At 37.3% G+C, this 23642-nt stretch overlaps 1 protein-coding gene across 5 annotated transcripts in view; it reads left to right on the top strand.

Annotated features, from left to right (window-relative positions):
* DNAJC10 (DnaJ heat shock protein family (Hsp40) member C10) overlaps positions 1–23397 on the top strand; it is a 39406-nt gene extending 16009 nt beyond the window's left edge. For 4 of the 5 annotated variants that reach the window (XM_036319672.1, XM_036319669.1, XM_036319670.1 and 1 more), the window contains 13 exons: positions 3238–3327; positions 3923–4036; positions 4500–4614; positions 6949–7076; positions 7360–7476; positions 9344–9445; positions 11886–12041; positions 13255–13388; positions 14730–14783; positions 15073–15220; positions 16436–16555; positions 19713–19817; positions 21067–23397. In XM_036319672.1, coding sequence (XP_036175565.1) covers positions 3238–3327; positions 3923–4036; positions 4500–4614; positions 6949–7076; positions 7360–7476; positions 9344–9445; positions 11886–12041; positions 13255–13388; positions 14730–14783; positions 15073–15220; positions 16436–16555; positions 19713–19817; positions 21067–21078 — 1395 coding nt within the window. In that variant the 3' untranslated portion in view covers positions 21079–23397. The remainder of the gene's footprint in view (positions 1–3237; positions 3328–3922; positions 4037–4499; positions 4615–6948; positions 7077–7359; positions 7477–9343; positions 9446–11885; positions 12042–13254; positions 13389–14729; positions 14784–15072; positions 15221–16435; positions 16556–19712; positions 19818–21066) is intronic. The other variant, XM_036319673.1, reaches the window with a different exon arrangement.
* Positions 23398–23642: the final 245 nt, after the last annotated feature.

The following is a 23642-nucleotide window of genomic DNA, read 5'->3' as shown; positions in this document are numbered from 1 at the left end:
GCCCACCCCGTGTATATATAATAATTATCAACAACCCCTGAATACTAATTCATTGGCTAAAGGTGACATACTTAGATTAATCATTCCTCTCTTAATAGATATTTAAGTTGTTTCTACTTTTGATAATTATAAGCAGTGTAATGAACAATCTTATTCATCTTTTTGTTCTTCTTCAATTATCTGTTTAGAATGAGATAGCTGCGGCAAGTTAAATTCCATTCATGTTGCCAAACTGCCCTACAGAAATTTGTTTAACTCTGTGCCATCAGTTCATGACATTTGCCTATACCCTGGCCAACAGTTAATATAGGGTCTTACCTTCAGTCACATGCAACTTCATATTTTAGTGAGCCTTTGGGATTTTTTATATAAACTGCAAGCTCAGAATCAATCTTAGAAAACATAAATGAGTCATACTGGAAATGTAATAACCAGGAGTGATGGATTAAAGTCCTTATCCCTCCTAAAAGCATTTACGTTTTAAAAAATATAAGACACTATGCCAGCTAAATATGTCTGGAAAGTGAAATTTAGAGACTGGATAGTATCCTTTTATATATACAACTACCAAGTTTTACACTGAGACAGACAGGTTTATAATGAGTTTCTAGTGTATTCTTCATTTATATGTTTACTAGAAGCCCACTGCATGAAATTCGTGCCTGGGTAGGGTCCCTAATAGCTGCCAGCCGCTGGCTGGGGCCTTCCTCCATTCTGCGCTGCCCCCTGGTGGTCCACGCATGTCATGGCAAGCGATGGAACTCCCAGTCGGTCGAACTCCCAAGGGGACACTTTGCATATTAGGCTTTTATATATATACTAGAGGTCTGGTGCATAAAATTAGTGCATGTGGGGGGGGGGGGGTCCCTCAGCCCAGCCTGCATCCTCTCCAATCTAGGATCCCTCTTGCAATCCGGGACTGCTGGCTCCTAACTGCTCTCGTGCCTGCCTGATCACCCCTAACCCCTCTGCCTGCCTGCCTGATTGCCCCTAACTGCCTCTGCCTGCCAGCCTCATCGCCCCTACTTGCCCCCCTGCCGGCCTCATCGCCCCTAACCAGCTCTGCCTCGGCCCCTGGCCTAAGCCGCAGTCTGGCCTACCTCTGCAGGAGGCAACCTGGGGGATCCGGGGAAAGCATTGCCCTAATTACCTGCTGCTGCTGCTCTGCCGGCCTGAGCCTGGGCCCTTCGCAGCCGTGCCTTGGCCCTCACAGCTACTGCGGTTTTGTCTGGAAGGTTGTCCAGAAGACATCTGCCCTAATTAGCATATTACCCTTTTACTGGTATAGACTTAGAGGCCCAGTGCCTGAATTTATGCACCTTGAAAGGAACTGTGGGCCACCAGGCTGCGGTGGGCACAGGGGCGGGTCTCAGCCCATCCTCTGCGCCCCCGCCCAGCCCCTCCAGTCACTGCCCCCGGTCCCCTGTCTGCCGTCAGCCCCTCTCCTGCCACCGCTGCTAACAGCACTCACCCTGCTCGCACCCGCTGATGGTGCGGAGCCATTGGGGCCAGCGCCAGCAGTGGGTGCGAGCAGGACCGGCACTGTAAGCTGGTGCAAGTGGTGGCTGCTGCCCTGATCGCCCCTCAGGAGCAGGGGGAAGTGGAGAAGCCCTCAATGGCGATTGGGGCCAGCAGCTACCACCTGCATCCGCTGACGTCGCTGAGCGATCGAGGACGTTGCTGAGCGATCGAGACCGGCGCTGGGTGCCAGCAGTGGGTGCGAGCGGTGGCTCTAGCACCGGCAGTGGGTGTGAGCGGGGCCAGTGCCGGTGGGAGGTGTGACTGCCGGGCAGGACCGCAGCACATGGGAGCAAAGAATTTTCAGTAACCACCAGAGGCTTGCCCCGATGACAGTGACTGGCGCCCCACCTTGGTCTGGCACCCCCGCTCACCTGCTCCACCATCCCACGACGGCCGATGCCCACCATGTTCCTCGCACATGCCCCCTGGTGGTCAGTGCACATCACAGCAACTGGTTGTTTGGTTGTTCTGCCGTTTAGTCTATTTGCATATTAGGGTTTTATATATATAGATAAGATAAGCTGTTATAGGAGTATTTTTAGCAAAATCTTCATAATGAATGTGACTAAAGTGAATGAGCTGTAGTACAGAGGCATGAAAGAATTCTGTTTTGACCTTTTAAGGCCTTTGGTAACAAAATATTTCATATAGAGCTTTAAGAATATTTATGCTATAGATTAAAAAAAAACAGAAAAACAAATTTCCAGGGGGAAAAACTGACTTTGCTGTTCTTATTCCCATTGTTTCTATCCATTGTTTCATATCAAGCACAATTAAGCTGTGAATACAGTGGTAGTTCTTACAAGTTTTAGATCTTTCAAGTAGTGTTTGAATTGTCAAACATGGATGGTTTTTAATTAAATATATATTAAACTGTTTTGTCAACCCATATACATTTTCTTGATATAACCACTGCTGCACTCTTTGTAGTAATAGCTGCTTCATTGAGAATTAGACCACCAGATAGTTCTGTGAGAAAAATATGCTGAGGATGAAATATGGGCAGAAGTAAAGGTGATGTGTTAGAAGGGAGGTGTGCCTTCTTCAGTTATTTGTTTGTGTTTTAAATGAGACCTAGATGTAAAACTTATTTAAAATAAGACCTTTACCAATATAGTTTATTCTGCAAAACTCATAGGTAGTTTGGTTTTTTGGACATTATTTCTGAAAACCTCTATAATAAGGTGCCTTTTCATTTTCTAGTTATAAGTTCTTATCTTAATTCCTATTAATTATTGGTTGGGGTATGAAGTGTCTTGGGTCATCAAATACTCTAGTGTTTTAACAATTCTTAAATAATGGGTAAAGCATTGTCATTCTGTATGAAACATGGTTAGCATTAACATTGAACTGAACGTAAGATAGCACTTTCCTCGTGATGCAGTCACTCCAGTGTGTTGTGAGGATTATTGTAGGACACACAGAACAGTTAATAGGCAATTCCAGGTAACAAAACACCTAATAAGGAAATTTGTTTTACATCACTTTTTTAAAAAACAGCCCAGTTATACAATTTTTAATAATTGCCAAAATATGATAATACTTTTTTTTTTGGGGGGGGGGGGATTAACATTTAGAATAAATAACTTGAAAACTATTTAACTTCTGTGACTTTTTTCCTTAAAAGTTCTTCTGTGGAAACAACAACAACAAAAAAGACACTAAAGTAAATGGATATTGACTTAAAAAAATTACAATATAATTCTCTTATTCTAGTTTCTTAATTCATTGGATGCTAAAGAAATATATTTGGAAATAATGCATAATCTTCCAGATTTTGAACTACTTTCAGCAGACACACTAGAGGTAATATTTTTATAATGATAAATAATGTTGCTAACATTTTAAGTCTTAATATTTTAGCCAACATTTGGTTTATTCATCACTAGAGAGAAAGTAGCAGTTTCAAAGGATTATATATCAGTCAATTTTAGGTTAAACTCTAATTGACAGAGCTGCTGGTGGTATGGGGAGGATCTGTAGTTTTGTAAAACGTAACCAGTCCTAAAGGGCTTCAGGAATGTCATAAAAGCAAGATTTTGATCACAAAGCCGCTTTGGATCTAATGGGAAACTTTGTTCTTGATTACAGAACTATTTATATTTTTCAATGAGTAATTAAGAAGCAGCTTCAGAAATACTTATAGTAGAATTAGTTGTCTACTTTAATATTTTATAATGTAGTGACTTTTATCCTTCTGTAATTTTTATATAATTGATTTACAGAGCATTATCCCAAATAAACTACAGAATAAGAATATGGATGTGCCTGAATTTTTGACATTATTTTGAAGTAATGGTTAGGATTATTAAAATTAACTATAAGAGAATAAAAAGAAAGATTAGAACTCAGAATTTCCTGTCTTTCACATTTCTTTTTAACTTTTTTAATCACTTTTAAGGATCGTTTGGCTCATCATCGATGGCTCTTATTTTTTCATTTTGGAAAAAATGGAAATTCAAATGATCCTGAGTTGAAGAAACTAAAGACTCTACTTAAAAATGAACATATTCAAGTAAGAAAAATGTATTCTGCCCAACTTTCTGCTACTATGCTTTCTTATTAATACATAAAGTTATATTTTAAATAACTAGTTTTCTTCTACAATGTATGAAAATGTCAATCTTTTTCTTTATTATCTGCTTCTGGGGTCTCACGTGAAAAGGTTTCTTTCTCCCCCAGCCCAAGATTATATAAATATTCTCTACATTTTTAGAAGAGTGGCTTTCTTAAACAACTTTATATTATCTTGGAAATTTCTTCTCAGGTTTGTTAACTTTCTAGGAGCTTTTTTTTTAAAATTGAGTTTTAGCGTTAAATGTAAATTAATTATTTCTATCTCTTGTATTTATAGCCTATTAACTTCTGTTTAGAAACTGTTGTTAGAGCAATGTCATTTTGTGATTACCCTTATGAATACTTAATTGATTGGATAAGATTTCATTTTCATCTAATTAAACCTTCTCTTTCTGCTTTAGATTGGCAAGTTTGACTGTTCCTCTGCACCAGATATCTGTAGCAATCTGTATGTTTTTCAACCATGTCTAGCAGTATTTAAAGGACAAGGAACCAAAGAATATGAAATTCATCATGGTAAGAAGGAGAAAAAATGTATCTTCATTTTCAAATAGTACAGGCATACTTCAGAGATATTGTGGGTTGGCTTCCAGATCACCAAAATAAAACGAATCGTAATCTTATTGACTGGTGAAGTTTCTTGCCTTCAGTTTTAAAAAATGCAACATCTGTGCCTGGCCAGCATGGCTCAGTGGTTGAGCATAGACCTATCCCAAATAGCATTATCCCAAATAAACTACAAATAAGAATATGGATGTGCCTGAATTTTTGACATTATTTTGAAGTAATGGTTATGATTATTAAAATTAGACCTATGCTCAACCACTGATCCAGGAGGTCACAGTTCGATTCCCGGTCAGGGCACATGCCTGGGTTGCGGCCTTAAATCCCCAGTGTGGGGCGTGCAAGAGGCAGCCAATCGATGATTCTCTCTCATCATTAATGTTTCTATCTCCCTTTTCTCTGAAATCAATAAATTAATATATATATTTTTAAAACACAACATCTGTGATGTTCATTAAAGCAAAGCACAATAAAACAAGGTTTGACTATAATTTTTAATTTTACTTTTTACCTTCTATTATATGGGCATATGTATAAATAATTTGCTCTTATTTATTAATAAATTTGTTTCTTGTAAGGAAAAACATTTTTAATTATATTTAGTTATTTTATATTCTTGACTCTTGATCAGTGTTTCAGCAAGAACTGTGGTGACATGTTAGGCTAGGGAGGAATTTAAGGATCTTGCTTGTTGACCAAAGTAGCACCTCTAGTGTTCATTCCAGTTTGCCAAATGTAGCATCTCAACCATTATGAGTAATTTTCAGACATTCTTTTAGATGTTTCCTCCACTAGACTACCAAGCATCTCCATTAACTGCTTTGTCATCTTCCTTGAATTTATAATCACACTTCTACATTACAGCTTGTTAGGGATTGTAACTCTGCATTCATGTAAGCGAAGTTCCAGTTCCTAGGGTTTGGGATGCATCATAGTCTCTCTCCTGAAAAGGTGAAATGTAGCAAGAGTCAAGTGAACTACTACCTATCACAGTAAATAACAGATATTAACATTGTGCCTGTTAAGCCCTGTGTTAGGTGTTAGGAATGCAAAGTTGTAAGACATGGACTTGACTCTCAAGAATCTTAAAATATCTAGTACAGGTGAGAGGAAGGAGATCTATAAGCAAATATGAAAACCAATGTAATAGCCATTATGTATAAATTAATAAAGTCAAAGAGACTTTTGCACAGTATAAGTCAGGAGATGATATTTGAATTCAGGTGACATTTGCATGCTCAGTTTCCCAAAGCAAATACAGAAGAATGAGAAGTGAGTTCCTTTAGGCCATAGGAACTATGTGAGCAAAGGCTTGCTTGGCAAGGTAATCCCAATAGTAACGACTGTTTATTCTGTACTTTTTCGAAGACAAACATTTTTCTAAAGGTTTTGCATACTTTGGTATTTCCATTTTGTATCTTCACCACAGTCCTGCAAGGGAGAAAATTGAGGCTCAGAAAGGCTAAGTAACTTTGCCAATGACAAAAACCAGTCCTGGTCAAGTAGATTTTGTATCCAAATATATCTGACTCCAAAGTCTAGGCTTACAGTTCATTAAATGCTACCTCCTTCAAGTGACCAGGAATGACCAGGTTATAATAATGGAGTTCTGTTCTTTTTTTACCTCTGAAATATTTCTGACTCCTCTTCATTTCTGTGCTTACTGCCTTATTTCTGATCCATCGTGTACTGAATCATCCTCTGATACAGTTTTCCATCTCATAGCCTTTCTTTTTTATTGTTGGTTATTTGTTTTATTTGCATTTATTGCCCTAGAACATCTAGGAACATTCTCATGTCACTTTTCTGCCTTGACTACTGATTTCTTTTAAAATAAAGTTCAGATTTCTTAGCATAAGAGCAATGACTTTATCTGTTTTGCTCACCACTCTATCTCCAGCACCTAGTCTGGTGTATAGTAGGAACTCAGTATATAGTTGTTAAATTAACGGTATACATTCACAATCTGCCTCTGATGGCTCTTTCAGCCTCATCTCTACCCTTCCAAATAATTATAGCTCCAGCTACTTATGGATCTGTGAAAATATGATGTTCTTTCACTCATCTGTGCCTTCATATGAAATTTTTCTTCCTCCTGCATTGTAATCATTCCTTCTTGCCCCTGTAAATACAGAGGTGGCCAAAAGTAGGTTTATACTTGTGAGTACACAAAATAGAGTTTATTCTTATATTATTATTTATTAATATATTACTTTCCATACATACATGTTTTTATAGATAAAGGCAGAATATGGATTTTAACTTTTCTCTTACTCAATTTCAAAGGAAAGAAGATTCTCTATGATATACTTGCCTTTGCCAAAGAAAGTGTTCATTCTCATGTTACCACACTTGGACCTCAAAATTTTCCTGCCAATGACAAAGAACCATGGCTTGTTGATTTTTTTGCCCCTGTAAGTTTTTATCTGTCAAAATTCAATATTGTCAGATTTTCTCTTGTTACAGCAAAAAGACATTTTCTAGATAACCTTGAACCATGGGTACAGTTTGGCTACAACCACATATTGTATCTAAGAGAGAACTGATGTACTTTCCTCTAAGGATTAAGCATATACAAGCATAAGATTCACAACTAAGTGTGGTTTGTCTTACTTATATTGCTTGTCGCAAAAATTATGTGGGTTTTGTTGTACATTTTATTTGGCTCAGTGCTTATGAATATTTTTTCTTTTGTAGTGGTGCCCACCATGTCGAGCTTTATTGCCAGAGTTACGAAAAGCATCAAAGCATCTTTATGGTCAGCTTAAATTTGGTACACTAGATTGTACAGTTCATGAGGGACTTTGTAACATGGTAAGGCAAAGTATTAAAAGTGTTTTCTAATTAATCTGATATCAAAATAACTTTTTCAAAAATACATCTACATTTAGAGTGTAACAAATATTTTAAACCAATAATTTCAATAAATTATGATGGATTAAAATATGATAATATATGTAGTTAAGTGTAGATATAGTCTTATTAAGCTCAGGAAAATATTTAGTTGACTTGATAAAATATTTGATTTTTCAATTATTTAAGATCTTCATATTTTTTTAACTTAATATTTCCTTTTGGAGGTCTATAGCTTTTTTCTTTGGCTTTCCTTGTAATTGTATAGCTAATAGAAGGAAATTAAAATGAATGCGATATGGGGTTAATTAATATTCACTCTTCAGTTTTAAGAAGTACTAGAAATTATATACCTCATGATGAAAGTATGCAATGCCCCCTATAAAATATTCTTGGAAAAATTTTAAATCAAATCATCAGCTCTATTAGTGTATTGAAGAACAGGTTAAGTGACAACATGGGCGTGCAATTTGCAAATCCCAGCATGTAGAGGACTTTATAGACAAACAAACAGTTTATTGGACACATTTATTAAAAGGGGAAGAAGATTAAAGACTTAGAAGACATGCCATTCAAATGTAAGTATAGTCTTCCTGTGGATGCAGTTTAAACAAACCAACTGCAAAAATAGCAAATTGGGAAAATTTGACCTCTGATAGGATATCTAATTATTTTCAGGAATTGTTAATTTTTAGATATGAAAATGATAGTATGGTTATATTTGGGGGAAATACATGTTTTTAATATTTATGAATGAAATTATAAGTTATCTGGAATTATCTTTAAAATAACCTTGGGATAGGGTAGAGTGGAAGAAGTACAGTGGGGCCTTGACTTACGAGTGTCCCGACTAACGAGTGTATAAAGGAATTAAGAATAGCCATGGCCCTGGCCACAGTGGCTCAGTGGTTGAGTGTTGATTCATGAACCAAGACAGTACAGTTTGATTCCTGGTCAGGGCAAATGCTTAGGTTTTGGCCTTGATCCCCAGGAGGGATCATGCAGAAGGCAGGCGATCAGTGCTTCTCTCTCCTCAATGCTTCTGTCTCCATCCCTCTCCCTTCTCTCTCTCTAAAAAATCAATGAAAACATATTTTTTTTTAAAAGCGATGAGTAAATGATTGCTGTAGTCCCGAGAGTACATGAGACTTTATTGTTCTGTTTTTGTGTGTATTTTAAGTCAAAATTCATAAAAACTCAAACTTTTTTAAAAAGATAAATGGAAGTGAATATAGGATCAAATTAAACATTTGATCTGTGTGAGGACTAATTTCTCACTCTACACACAAAAACTAAATATAAAAATCGATGAATATGAACGAATTTGACTACGTTAAATATAAAAACTATTACCAAAGAGACACTATAAAGTTAAGGGAACAGGCTGCACATATAACTAACAAAGCCTTATAGTCCAGAATATTTTAAGACTATAAATCAATTTTTTAAAAAAATTTTGAAAAAAAAGTTTACAGACATATCGCAAAAGAGGAAATACAACAAACGTAGAAAATGTTCAACTTAAACTAAGTTCAAGGAAGTAAAAAGGGACCAAGCTCAATTATCCATGTTCACTTCCCTGCATTTCATGCTTATGGGTTTTATGTCTTATGTAGTATCTGTAAGTAAGGGTTAGGTATTCATCAGTACAACTGTGAATCCAATTCTTTTGCAAATTTTGTCCAGGCTAAAATTTTTCAGTCACCAGAAATTTAGCAATGGGTCTTTTAAATCCTATTACTTAAATAAAGACAAACTGGTTATAAATTTGAAACAAATAGGTTAAATGTATAAAATCATGTTTAATTTGTCTTCTCATTCTTAACAGTATAACATTCAGGCTTATCCAACTACAGTGGTGTTCAACCAGTCCAATGTTCATGAATATGAAGGCCATCACTCTGCTGAACAGATCTTGGAGTTCATAGAGGTATTTAAGTTAATTCTGTAGTATTATAAATTATAGAGGTAATGTAAGTTATTTTAAGTTCATGGCAGTAAATCCTTCTGTGTGTGTGTGTACTCTTTGTATAAATATTTAATCATCTATAATAATAAAAGGGTAATATGCTAATTAGACTGGAGACCTTCCTGACAAAGCCATGGGGGCAGGCCCGAGGCAGAGGCAATTAGGGGCAATCAGGCCAGGAGGGGAGGGCAGTTGGGGTGATCAGGCCTGCGGCGGGGGGGGGGGGGGGGGGGGGGGCAGTTGAGGCGAGTAGGCCGGCGGGGGGAGGGGGGCAATTGGGGGCGAGCAGGCCGGCAGGGGAGGGCATTTGGGGGCAAGCAGGTCAGCCAGGGGGAGGCAGTTGGGGGCAAGCAGACCGACAGTGGGGGGCAGTTGGGGGCAATCAGGCCAGCAGTTGGGGGGGGGGGCGTTGGGGGCAAGCAGGCCGGCTGGGGTGGGGGCAGTTGGGGGCAAGCAGACCAGCAGGGGGGGCAGTTGGGGGCAAGCAGGCCAGCAGGCAGAGTGGTTAGGGATGATCAGGCAGGCAGGCGGGTGAGCAGTTAGGAGCCAGAGGTCCCAGATTTCGAGAGGGATCCCCACAGGGATCAGGCCTAAACTGGCAGTCAGACATCCCCTGAGGGGTCCCCAATTGGAGAGGGTGCAGGCCGGGCTGAGGGACACCCTCCTCCTCCCCCCTCCCCTTCTTGTGCACAAATTTCGTGCACCGGGCCACTAGTGTTTAATAACAGGATTTATTCTTCTCATACCAACACATTATTTTCTGGCAAGAAAATGAATTTCTTATATTTTTCTAATGTTTTACTCCTATTATGTACTTAGTGTAAACTCTAAGAATTAAAGTCTGTGTTTTGTTTATTATCTAGTTCAGTGCCTTGTACTTAGTGGGCACAATTATTTCTTGAATACATTGAAATTATATTTTCACATAAAGCTTTGCCCCACCCCCTCTCCATGTTGTCTCAGCCAGAACCACCATGGCTTCTTTTAGGTCCATCCATATAGATGAGGTAGGAGTAAACTCAGTATCATCCAGGAAATGTGTGGGTGAGTAAGGGCAGTCTAGCCCAACCCCCAGTGGAGGGCCTCTTTCAAGCCTGGGCAGCTGTGCCACTCCCATTATCAGCACAGCAGTACCCTATATCTATAGCATCTCCTTTTTTTCCACTAATACTAATTGACTAAAATAGTTAAATAGGGGTTTCTTAAGAATGAAAAATTTTAGCGTATTAATTATGTAGTGACCATTCTCTGTCCTTTTCTCTCCCTCCTCCTCAGGAATAATAGAGTTTTGGTTTTGTGTTGTTTTGATTTTTGAGGTTTCCCCCAGTAAAGCTAACATCTTCATTAATATTACCCAATCATGATAGACTAAAACTTCGTTAAAATAGCATTTGGAGTGAGTGATCTGTAGAGAGGTCGTGCAGTCTCCAGTCAGCATGTCAGGAAAATAGACTAATAGGCTTTCCGTTAATTAAAGGGCCGTTTTCAAACCAATCATTGGTTCCAAAACAGAACTACATCTTATGTAGACAATAGAGCAGCCGTGGGCAAACTACGCCCGCGGGCCAGATCCGGCCCGTTTGAAATGAATAAAACTATTGAAAAAAAAGTCCGTACCCTTTTATGTAATGATGTTTACTTTGAATGTATATTAGTTCACACAAACACTCCATTCCATGCTTTTGTTCCGGCCCTCCGGTCCAGTTTAAGAACCCGTTGTGGCCCTCGAGTCAAAAAGTTTGCCCACCCCTGCGCTAGAGGCACAGCACGTGAAATCGTGCAAGACCCAGACCTGCTGTGCCGGCAGGGCAGGACCCCAGAACTGCACCGTGCGAGCCGCGAGACCCCAGATCTGCCCCGCGCAAACCGCAGGCCCCGCCTCCACTGTGCCAGCCCCGTGCGAGCCCCAGCCTGCAAGAGGTGCTCTATGCACCTCCTGGTGAATGGTTGTTTGGTCGTTCGCCGTTATGGCATCATGACCGCAGGCCTTTTATGATATAGATCTGGGGCAGCTCTTGAAAATCTTGCCTCATCTGCTCATAATCTTAAAGTTGCCTGTTTATTTTAGTGATACATAGAAATAGGAACAAAATATATCTTAATTTAAGAAGACAAAGGTCAGAGGGGGGAAAAAAAGGAGAACATATGTACTACTCTTTATAATACTTTAAGCAATAAATTAAATTTTTAAAAAACGGATAGGAAATAATCCAAACTTCATAAAAAATTTGGGATCATTTCTTCCTTTTTAAATTAATTCACTATAAATACTCTTTAAATATCCTTAAGTATCTTTTTATTCAAAAACAAATTTTTCTAAATGACTGATACCAACAATGTGCCAAGAATATATGAACAACTCTTTCTATATCTGTTATAATGAAAGTTGTATTGTCTTTAGGATCTTATGAATCCTTCAGTGATCTCCCTGTCACCCACCACTTTCAATGAACTAGTTAAACAAAGAAAACATGATGAAGTCTGGATGGTTGATTTCTATTCTCCATGGTGTCATCCATGTCAAGTTTTAATGCCAGAATGGAAAAGAATGGCCCGGGTATAGTAAAATCGTTTATCTTTAATGTAAACATTTACTAAGAACGTCTATTTAACAGAATTATTTTGAAACTAGCATGAGTAAACCCACCTCTAGATTATAACTTAACAATTCTGATCACACCACTTGGATTTCAACTCAGCTTCTGTCTGGTATATGAATGGTATAGAATAATTTACCTTTTTGTGTGTTACACTTCATATTGTATTTGACCAAAGTTCTGCCAAAGTCAACCCAAAGGTCTCCTTTATTTTACTTTTAGAGCTCAAATATAGTTTCTTCACAATATTGTAGGACTTAAAAATAGCTTTGACCTATAAAACTATTTGGATTTTTTAAATTTAATACAAATAGACATAGTGTTATATAAATTATGAAAGATTGGGGGAAAAAGATTTAAATACCAGAATGGAAAATACAGTAACTACTTTGTTTATTTCTAAGATAAAACATGAACAAACCTGAGTTAAAGTGATTTCTGGTATCTTAACATTTGAGATAATACAACTTTGTGCTCTTTTCATTAAAATTTTTAAATTTAACTATGAGTCCATGTGCTGACCACAGCCCATGTCTCCATTTGAAAAAATAACTCTGAAATTCCATTGCCAAGACTTTTATTCGTTCTTGGTTTCTAATTCTTTGAATTTTAGAAAAAATTTCATTTTCCCACCCTGGCCTGTTTGGCTCAGTGGATAAAGTGTTGGCCTGCAGACTGAAGAGTCGCAGGTTCGATTCCAGTCAAGTGCATGTACTTCCGTTGCAGGCTCCTTCCTGGCCAGGCCTCATCAGGGCATGTACAGGAGGAAACCAATCGATGTGTTTCTCTCACATCAATATTTCTGTTTTTCCCTCTCTGTTCCACTCTGTCTAAAAATCAATGGAAAAACATTCTTGAGTGAGGATTAAAAAAATACATTGTTTTTAGAAAAAAATTAATTTTCTCTATATAATAGGTGAATGAAATCAGTTGTTTAATATGCAATAATTGTAGTGAGTTCTTAACTACAAAATTAAATTTTCAGTTTATTACTCTAAATGTTCTATTATATTTAAGCCCTTACTTTTTTATTTGATGAAAAGCACTGACAAATAATATAATAATTGTCTCACAGTGATAGTTTCTCTATGCAAATATATATAAAGTAGTTGTGGAGGTTATTTTTTTCTAATCACTTTGATATATTTGTCTCCTCTTTTTTTTCTTTTCCAGACATTAACTGGACTAATCAATGTGGGCAGCATAGACTGCCAACAGTATCATTCTTTTTGTGCTGAAGAAAATGTTCGAAGATACCCTGAGATAAGATTTTTCCCCCCAAAATCAAATAAAGCTTATCAATATCAGTAAGTATTGTCTAAAATTTTAAGGCACTTACTATAATCATTTATACAGTTAACACTTAAAAGTTATTCTAACTAAATAAAAGTTAACCCAACAAGTATTTTTTGGGAACTCACCATGCTTAAGATAGTGTGCTAATGAGAACTTCAGAAAATGAAAAGAGAACGGAACAGTTACACTGTTCATGAAGCTGACAATCTAGTAAAGAAGAAATAAGGAGAGAAAGAACTAACCTTTATTAAGTCCCTGGTTACTTTCAGGTACTATACTAGATCTTTGCTCATATTATCTCCACTAGTCCTCACATATACCCTGAAAAAACAAAAGTTATTACCCTTCCTATACTATTACTTATCAGATAAGTAAACAGATTCAAAGACCTTAGATTAATTTAGATAACAGCTGCTAAGGTTTAAGGTTGGAACTTGAAACCAGGTCTCTCTCATTGTCCATGTTTTCACAACACCACATGGTTTTTCAGATAGAAAACTGGAAAACACAAGGCAAAATATAATAAATATTATTTAAGAAGTAAAAATGAACCATGGATTTCAAAGGAGGAAGGAATCACAACTATGAGAAAAATCATGAAATACTGCATTTGTGAAGTGGCTCTTACAAATGGGTATGAATTTTACAGACAGTAGTAACTGGAGTAAAGGTTCAGAAACTGAAGCCTTGGACATGTTCACTTTTGTCATTGCCATGGGTTTGTAGATGTCCAGCAAGCAGCCACACATTCAGGTCTGTCTGGAACACAAAAAGACATTAAGACTAGTGAAAAATGTATTTGGGAAGCCATGTAAGTAGTGTTTATTGCTAGGTGTATCTGAGAAGAGAGATGCTAGATAAAGTCATTGGACTAAACTTATCTTTAAACTAGAGGCCTGGTGTATGAAATTCATGCACTTGGGGGCAAAGTGGGGAGTCCCCCAGCCCAGCCTGTGCCTCCTCACAATCTGGGAGCCCTCGGGGATGTCTGACTGATAGTTTAGGCTCACTTCCCATGGGGAGCAGGTCTAAGCCGGCAGTTGGACATCCTTAGCGCTGCTGCGGAGGCGGGAGAGGTTCCCACTGCCGCTGTGCTTGCCAGCTGTGAGCCGGCTTCTGGCTGAGCGGTGCTCCGCCTGTGGGAGCGCACTGACCACCAGAGGGCAGCTCCTGCATTGAGCGTCTGCCCCCTGGTGGTCAGTGTGCATCATCACCACCGGTTGTTCTGCCATTTGGTCGATTTGCATGTTAGCCTTTTGTTGTATAGGATTTCTACAATGAGATAGTTTTCTGAACATATCCAATAATGAAAAATTCTATTTACAACTGACATATATTTTTCTTTTTTTCAGTAGTTACAATGGTTGGAATAGGGATGCCTATTCCCTAAGAATTTGGGGTCTAGGGTGAGTAACTAAAATATATATTATTGTACAAAATGGATTTAATATTATTTACCTTCCTCTTATGTCTATAATTAAATTTACTGTGAGTTGTTTAAAATTCTAGCATTTTAAAGCTAGAATTAAAAAATTATAACTTAGTAAAAAATTATAACTTACCAAAGATAAGGTTGTGGTTTATTACACTGTCATTCTTTAAAGTCACTTTAAACTTAAAAACTTTTGCAGCATTATATTTTAGAAGTTTGCTTTGGTTTTGTATAATAAAAAATAATTTTGATTTTTGCCTCAGATTTTTGCCTCAAGCATCCATAGATCTTACACCTCAGGCCTTCAATGAAAAAGTTTTACAAGGGAAAAACCATTGGGTGATTGACTTCTATGCTCCTTGGTGTGGACCTTGCCAAAATTTTGCCCCAGAGTTTGAGCTCTTGGCCAGGGTAAGTCTTGTCTACCTACTTAAATAAATTGTAATCACATGCATGTTTTAATAATTAGCTGAAACATTTTAAATACAATTTTTATTCTTTCTTAAAAGTTTCCTCTGAATTTTAAAAACCATTTCATTTCTACAACTATAATCTTTGCAGTAGGCTTCATTCTTTATTTAAAAAGTTAGCCAGCATCTCTACCTAATTGTTTTTGGGTCAGTGACTTTTTTTTTTTCTTCAACAAGAAACTAAGCATCTAACCCAGCCGTGGGCCCGTTTGAAATGAATAAAACTAAAAAAAAAAAAGACCGTACCCTTTTATGTAATGATGTTTACTTTGAATTTATATTAGTTCACACAAACACTCCGTCCATGCTTTTGTTCCGGCCCTCCGGTCCAGTTTAAGAACCCATTGTGACCCTCGAGTCAAAAAGTTTGCCCACCCCTGAACCACTGGGTCTTCAAATTCAAATTTAGGTGATAACTTCTATGATTATTAATACAAAAGCATATATCTGGCCCTGGCCAGGTTGCTCAATTAGAGCATTGTCCCAATATGCTAAGATTGTAGGTTCAGTCTCTGGTCAGAGCACATTCAAGAATTAGCCAATAATGCATAAATAAGTGGGACAACAAATCAATGTTTGTTTTTCTCTCTCTTCCCCTCTTTAGATGACATCATCATCTACCTAACCTTAATAGCCAGAAGCCTCACTTCTGCTTGTTCCCTTTTTCCTTCAATTAATTCCTTCCCTGCAATTAAGAAAGGAATCCTTTTTTTGATCGGATGTGTACATGCTAGAGAAAGTAAGAGATCTGATAGTGAGACAACTGGAGAGTGTAGCTGGAGTAGTCAGCCTTCCACAAGATGGGTGCTACCTCAGCACATGAGATCAGAGAAAGACAGGAAGGAGACCGGCTGGGATGTTTATGCTGTGACAGACAGGTGTAGGTACCAAGAAGTTGAGGTCATTTAGGGCAAAGCTCAATTTTCTTGGTAAGGCAAAGAGAAATTATTGCTATTGGAGACGTGCTGGACAAATGGAATGCAAAGCACCAGTAAGAATTTGGAAGCAATCTTATTTGAATGGGGAGAATTGAAATGTTTTAAATAACAAATCCTTAGGTTTATAAAGATTTGAAATTTTTAGTATCACATTGCTTTGTGGTTGCCAAAATACTTCATTCCAAAGAGAATGGTAAACCATATTTGTCTTTTTTCAGATGATTAAAGGAAAAGTGAAAGCTGGAAAAGTAGACTGTCAGGCCAATGCTCAAACATGCCAGAAAGCTGGTATCAGAGCCTATCCAACTGTTAAATTCTTTCCCTACGAAAGATCAAAGGTACGTAAAGGTTTTTCCTCCATGTTCCTTTCCTTTAGCAGGCCAAGGTCAAAAGATTTTTTGTTTAGACTGAGTAATGCTCTTTTCTAGTTTCTTTTCCCTTTGTCGTTATCTTATTGCATATTATTGAAACACGGTCCTTCCTTTTTATATATACACTAAATGATTTTAAAAGGTTTTGTGTCTCAAAATTGATATGATCTCCATTGCCTTAAAATTTTTACACTCATTAATAGGAAAATTACTCAAGAGACAAACCAAAATACTAATAGTGGTTTTCTATGGGTGATAGAATTCAAGGTAATTATTTACTTTCTGTGAAGTTTTATATTTCCTACTTTTATAGAATTAACATATAGTACCTTTATGATTAACTAGAGGCCCGGTGCATGAAATTCGGGGGGGGGGTGGGTCCCTCAGCCTGTCCTGCACCCTCTCCAATCTGGGACCCCTCAGGGGATGTCCGACTGCCCTGTGGGATCGGGCCTAAACCAACAGTCAGACATCCCTCTCACAATCCAGGACTGCTAGCTCCTAACCACTCACATGCCTGCCTTCCTGATTGCCCCCAATCACTTCTACCTGCCAGCCTGATCGCCCCCAACTCCCCTCCCCTGCCAGCCATCTTGTGGCGGCACGAGGACCACCTAGGTTTTTATTAGTATAGATTTTTTTCCAGGAAAGGATAGTATACTATTGTAATACTTTGGAAATAACCAGAGTATTTATCTTATGGAATCTTTTTTTTTTTTTAATGTATTTTATTGATTTTTTACAGAGAGGAAGGGAGAGAGATAGAGAGTTAGAAACATCGATGAGAGAGAAACATCGATCAGCTGCCTCCTGCACATCTCCCACTGGGGATGTGCCTGCAACCCAGGTACATGCCCTTGACCGGAGTCGAACCCGGGACCTTTCAGTCCGCAGGCCAACGCTCTATCCACCAAGCCAAACCGGTTTTGGCTATCTTATGGAATCTTTATTAATGAATGGTTTAGGCTATAAAAGTTGGTGTGGTCATAATTCCTTTTTTATAGGTCTGTAACTTTTTTTTTCCCCCTGGCAAGAAACTAGACATCTAACCAATGGGTCTTAAAATTCAAATTCAGGTGATAACTTTTATGATTACTAATACAAAAGCATATGTCTGGCCCTAGCCAGGTTGCTCAATTGTTAGAATGTGGTAACAATATGCCAAGGTTGCAGGTTCAGTCTCTGGTTATGGCACATACAAGAACAAGCCAATGAATGCATAAACAACAAATCAATGTTTGTTTTTCTCTCTCTTCCCCTCCCACCCCCTCCTTTCTCTAAAAAAATAAATAAATAAAAATTTTTAAGTATATGTGTATCGGCCAGTATAATTGCTAATCAAAAGGACTCATGACCTTTGCTGTCTTCCCAAGTAAAAGAATGACATTATTGGCACTAGAACTATGATAAAATATTTTCTTTGTACTATATTCATGTTTTCTGATAAAACATGAAATTAATAATTTCAAATATTTTAATATAAACTTTTTGAGAAAGAATATCTGATTAAGGTCTCATGTTATTTATTGGTAATTATAATACATTTTTAAATAGAGCTAAATATTTAAATAGATAAATTAAATGGTGAATTTCAGAAATCTAGAATTGTCAGACATTTAGATTTTTCAGTGAAGGATTTTGATTAGTCCAAGAGGCTAACTGTTTTAAGAACAGCATAGGGTAAGCATAACTTGAGAGAGAAAATGTTTTATACCTGAGGCTGAATCTTCATTCCTTTGGAATCACTAGCTTTGCTTCCCAATTCTCAGAACAGCTGAGAAGTGGGTGACATCATGTCAAATGATGTTAGAGAAATATCAATAAAATGACCAATCATAGAAATGATCAGGCCATAGAGGGAGCTCTTTGAAAATATTGCCCGTCTTAGGTGGCTCAGTGGTTGAACAGCGACCTATGAACCAGGAGGTCACAGTTCCATTCCCGATCAGGGCACATGCTCCAGTTGCAGGCTTGATCCTCAGTGTAAGGCGTGCAGGAGGCAGCCAATCAATGATTCTCTCTCATCATTGATGTTTCTTTCTCTTTCTTTTTCTCTCTCTCTCTCTCTCTCTCTCTCTCTCTCTCTCTCCCCCCCCCTCCCTCCCTCCCTGAAATAAGTAAAAAATATATATTTTTTGGAATATAATGAACAACAGAAACTGATGAACAAAAATAGAATCAGAGACATAGAAGCATCGAATAGACTGTCCAACCTATGAGGGAAGGTGGGGGGTGAGGGGCTAAGAGATCTAAGGACTTGTATGCATGCATATGAGCATAACCAACGGACACAGACAATAGGCGGGTGAGGGCATGTGCTTTGGGGTGGGAGCGGCCGGGGAAAGGTCAGTGGGGGAAAAAGGAGTCTCATGTAATACTTTTAACAATAAAGAATTTAAATTAATATATGTATATATGTGTATATATATATATACACACACATATATTTATAAAAAAGAAAATATGATGTTACCATATGTCTAAAGGAGTCCAGAGGACAGATTAGGACCCAGAATATCCCTGTCCAAACTGAAAGGCAGGGTTGGCATCCAGAAGTCCAGGCTAGAGGAAGAGGCCAAAGTAGAATGATGATTGGAATAAACAGAAATGCAAACCCAGATGGGCAGTTATATGACAAAACAAAATCCTAACACATAATAGTGGGGTTCTCATCAGGAGGATGAAACAGGTGGCTCCAGATCCCAAGTGAGCAGAGTTGGTCATATTCACCTGTCCCCTCCCAGCCGCCTTCCTGCTGTGGGCAGAGGAGAGCCAGGAGATAGGCATTGCTTTCCCAGTGGTTAGTTAGTCATGGTTTTGTCTGTGTCAGAGATTGTATTCGATTAGAATGATTTTAGTCCTCTGGGCATATCTTTCCTTACACAGTTTAAATGTTTTCAGGCATTTGGAGTTAATGCATATTTCCCATGTTCTCATAACAGTATCAGTATTTATTTCAGGTGAGTAATGGGTTAACGTGCTTTTGTAGCATTATTTCCTTGAAGAAATTTGAGTTTCGAGCACTTAGAATTTTAAGGACTATTTTATTCAAGTTTCTGAGGTACAAATGTCATGTTTTGATTAGATACTTAAAAGATTATAAGAAAAGTGTTTTTAATTTTAGAGAAATATTGGGGGAGAGCAAATAGACTCCAGAGATGCAAAAGAGATTGCTGCTTTAATATATGAAAAATTGGAAAATCTCCAAAAACATGGAATGAGAAATAAGGTAAGGACTATGTGATAAGAACTGGGTAAGAACTATGTGATACCCTTTCCTCTACCCTTGTTATAGGTAGGAGAGGTTCTTATGTGGTGGGCTCATTAAATAAGAAATAGAGTAATTATTTCTGAGAAGATAAGTCTAGAGCTGACTGCAAACATTATCTAAAGTTATTCTTCCTATATTTTATATGTATGAATAAGCAGGGAAAATGAAGCTTCAAAAAATAGTAAGTAGTTGGAAATTCTTCTTTGGAAAATATGAGAATCAGAATGTAGCCTATAAACACTGAAATGCTTAGAAATTTGGACAAGTAAAATCACTTAAGAAATTATGGCTATAAATTATTTACATTTTGTTCAAATGTAAGTAAAGCAGTGACTTGTTAGGAAAGGAATACATATCCTGGAGCCTCCTGACAGACACATTTGGATAGCAAATACTCTTTTGTTGTTATTTAGTCGGGATGTGTTGGAACCCATGGACCTCCTGGCCTCTCCTGGATTTTTTAACCCATCAAGCAGTTGCGGCCTTTCTTCAGCTCTTCTTTGCAAGGGCTGTTTATTATTTTTCTTCTTTAAATCATGTCATTCTAGGACAGACTTAGACCAAACAGTCCATGAATGCTAGAGTGCCTTCTGAATGGAATTTAATACAATCACAGGAGGGTTCTTGGATTCCTTTCCTATACAGTGAAAGGGCAGAAGAACAGCACAGCGTTGGGAAAGGGCTAGGGACATCTAGCTCCGTAGAATCATTAGAACTACAGACCCCAACATAGAAAGTCTGACAGCCTGCTTCGGGAATTATGTTTTCTCCAAATCTAACAGTTAGGAAAGAGATAGTTATGAATCTTTATTTTCTTGGTCTCAGTAAACAAAAATGTTTTTCTGATAGTTTGTTCAGCTCTTTTCTCAAGATGTTTTGTGACTTTCTCATTAAACATTTGAGATAGCAAACACTGTTACTCATAAATCAAATATCATAACTGAAATTAAGTTAAAGAGCACATCAAAATATGACTTCAAATGTGTAAAGCTATAATTGGTAGTATCGGCCTGGGTAAGAACTATGTGATACCCTTTCCTCTACCATTGTTATAGGTAGGAGAGGTTCTTATGTGGTGGGCTCATTAAATAAGAAATAGAGTAATTATTTCTGAGAAGATAAGATTGGTTAGCTTATACTATTTTACCTTGTTTTTAATATAATCTCGTGTTTCTTTTCTCTTTCAATTACTTTTATATTGTTGAAGGATGAACTTTAATGATAGTGAAGATGAAGAAAAAGTTGGAAATTCTGACAAATGACATCAGAAGATATCTTTTTAGACTGTTACTACATTCATGGTGGGAATAAGTGAGCATTATATTGGACTTGTAATTGCACTGTCTAAATTCTATACAACATTGGTATGAATGAAAGGTCTGCAAGCTTTCTATAATGTGCCAGGTCATAAATATTTTAGGCTTTGTAGACCATATGCAGTTCTTTGTCACATATGCTGTTTTGCTTTGTTTACAACCCTTTGAAAAATATAAAAACCACTCTTAGCTGAGGGCCATCCACAAATAGACCACAAGTCACATTCAGCCATGAGCCATAGATTGCTGACTACTGGAAATGATGTTTGGGCTGGCTGGCTTGAACATGATTTTGCTCTGCTCGTGTATATGTCTAAGTGGTACAACGTGAACTCTATCACTTAATGTGTTGTGGCTCACCTGAAAAAAGAGAACTTGGTTTTCAATCACCTGTTCTTCTAAAAATTCTCTGAAATTGATTCTCTAATCATATATTTCATTTTTAAAAAAAAGGTGATGTGGCAAAATAAACAGATACCCTATTTTCATGATGTATTATAGTGAAGTGATTCTTCATTCTTTTCTTTCTTAAAGGTTAAAGAATTAATTTTAATTTTCTACAGTTGAGAAAAATTTTTGTAACAGTGAGTAAGCAAATTCTATAGATTTCTACAGGATCCAGAAATACCTGAAAAAAAAATATGTACAGCAATTAACAGGTCACTGTAGAGTATCCCAAACATATGGAGCACTTAGAGTCCTATATTTTAAAGATACGTGTTAATTTATTTTCTAAATATTTTTCATAAAGGTTTTCCCTGTGATACTAATTAACTTTTGAAGCATCTTTCTAATATTTATGTTTTTGCCTTTTGGGCTCTTTTGTTGTGTATCCTTTATTTCCATTTGCCTGTTTTTCTTCATGGTGGTTGTTTTTCACTGTTGTCTGTTCTCTTCATTTTTCAAACAGGAAAAATAACTGCAGTTTCACTGTAACTCCTACTGGTCATGTGGTCGCTCCAGTTCCTGATTGGAGGCCGTCATGTTCAGATAAATATTGGCACAGTGACAGGTTATTTCTGTAAGAAAAGTATGTAAATCTAAGAGTGAGAGCTTTCAGTTCCTCAGTTGTTCAGAATCAAATAATCATAATTCAGGGTATGTGCGATGGTAAAAATTCCAGTTGAGCAAAAAAGAGGTCATTGAATTTAAAAAATAAGTTTTCCCAAAAACCTATTAGGATTATGCTTTATTATATTGGAAGAGATTTGTTTTTTTAAATATCATTTTACCTCCTTCCCCAAAATGTCCTCATATTTTATAGCTCCAATTGATAGAAAAATATATTTTTTTTATTTTCAAGTGTAACCCTATTCTTCATAGTCTCTCCCATGTTGTTTTTAGTGTATTCCTTAATTCCCTATCTTAGACCTCATTTTACACATGTAGGCACATACAGAATAATTACCACTTTTAGCCTTAATTTACCACCACCTTTTTGAATTATGATCAGTAATGGCAAGTGCTTTTCATTTATTAAATTTTCAAAGCCTAGAAAATGTTTTGAAGTGGCTTGTTTCTATAAGAAGCCTAAAATGGAATCCTAAAGAGGTCCTGGTAAATATTTACTGATTGCTGTACCAGGTATATGAATGCCAAAGTGCTGGACACTGAGGAGTGGACGAACGGCCCAGTGTGTGAGTCACAGTGCTGACGCTGAGTCCATAAACAAGGGTGCAGGCACCTGTGTACTACTGCCTATATGTATCATCCAAATTTAATTGAAAAACATCTTAAACAGTAAATAAAATAGGAAAAATTATATATCCTGTAACTTGGCCTAAGTCTGTGCCTGTGGAATCAGCTGTAAAGCCAGCGCTATCTGGGAGTCACGTTAAGTAATGTGAATCCTGCAGTCACGTCAGTAGCATTGGTATTTACAAGACCGCTGACAGAATGAAAGGCTTTAATGGCCACATTCGTGCAGGAGAGCACCTCTAAAGATGCCATTTCTCTCAGCAACCTCATTGTTGTGTGCAGGTGGCCTCCGGTACCACCCCATTCATTTCTAGCAGACCAGAGTGCATCTGTCAGGCAGTTGGATTTGAAAATGAGATACGTTTAAATATGTGACGATGTGAAACCATTTTGAATGTCTGTTTTTGGTATTAATGATGCTTGCCTATCTCAGTTGTCCAGTTTTTAACATCTTTCATATCTTTTTTACTTAAAATATGTGATTAAGATACAAGGGAAAATAAAATGAAATTATTGTATAATGACTTTTATATTGTAAAAGTTTTCTTTAAATTGGTTCTTTTTTAGTTTTGTTCCCTTGGGGGAAAGAAATTAATATTGTTAAACAACTAGGGTAAAAATCTAGATTATCTATAAATGCAATAGAACAGGATCAGAAAGGCTTCCATAGGGGCCTCAGTAGTAAAGGGATGTGATACTTTTGAGGGCTTTATGATGATATAACCTCCTGGGTATTTTAGCTCTCTGAAGAAAATGTTTACTCTGCACT

Source organism: Myotis myotis, unplaced genomic scaffold (genome assembly GCF_014108235.1).
Source record: "Myotis myotis isolate mMyoMyo1 unplaced genomic scaffold, mMyoMyo1.p scaffold_m19_p_8, whole genome shotgun sequence".
Taxonomy (NCBI): Eukaryota; Metazoa; Chordata; class Mammalia; order Chiroptera; family Vespertilionidae; genus Myotis; species Myotis myotis.
Note: the sequence above shows the minus strand (reverse complement) of the source record. Positions and strands in the feature narration are given on the sequence as shown.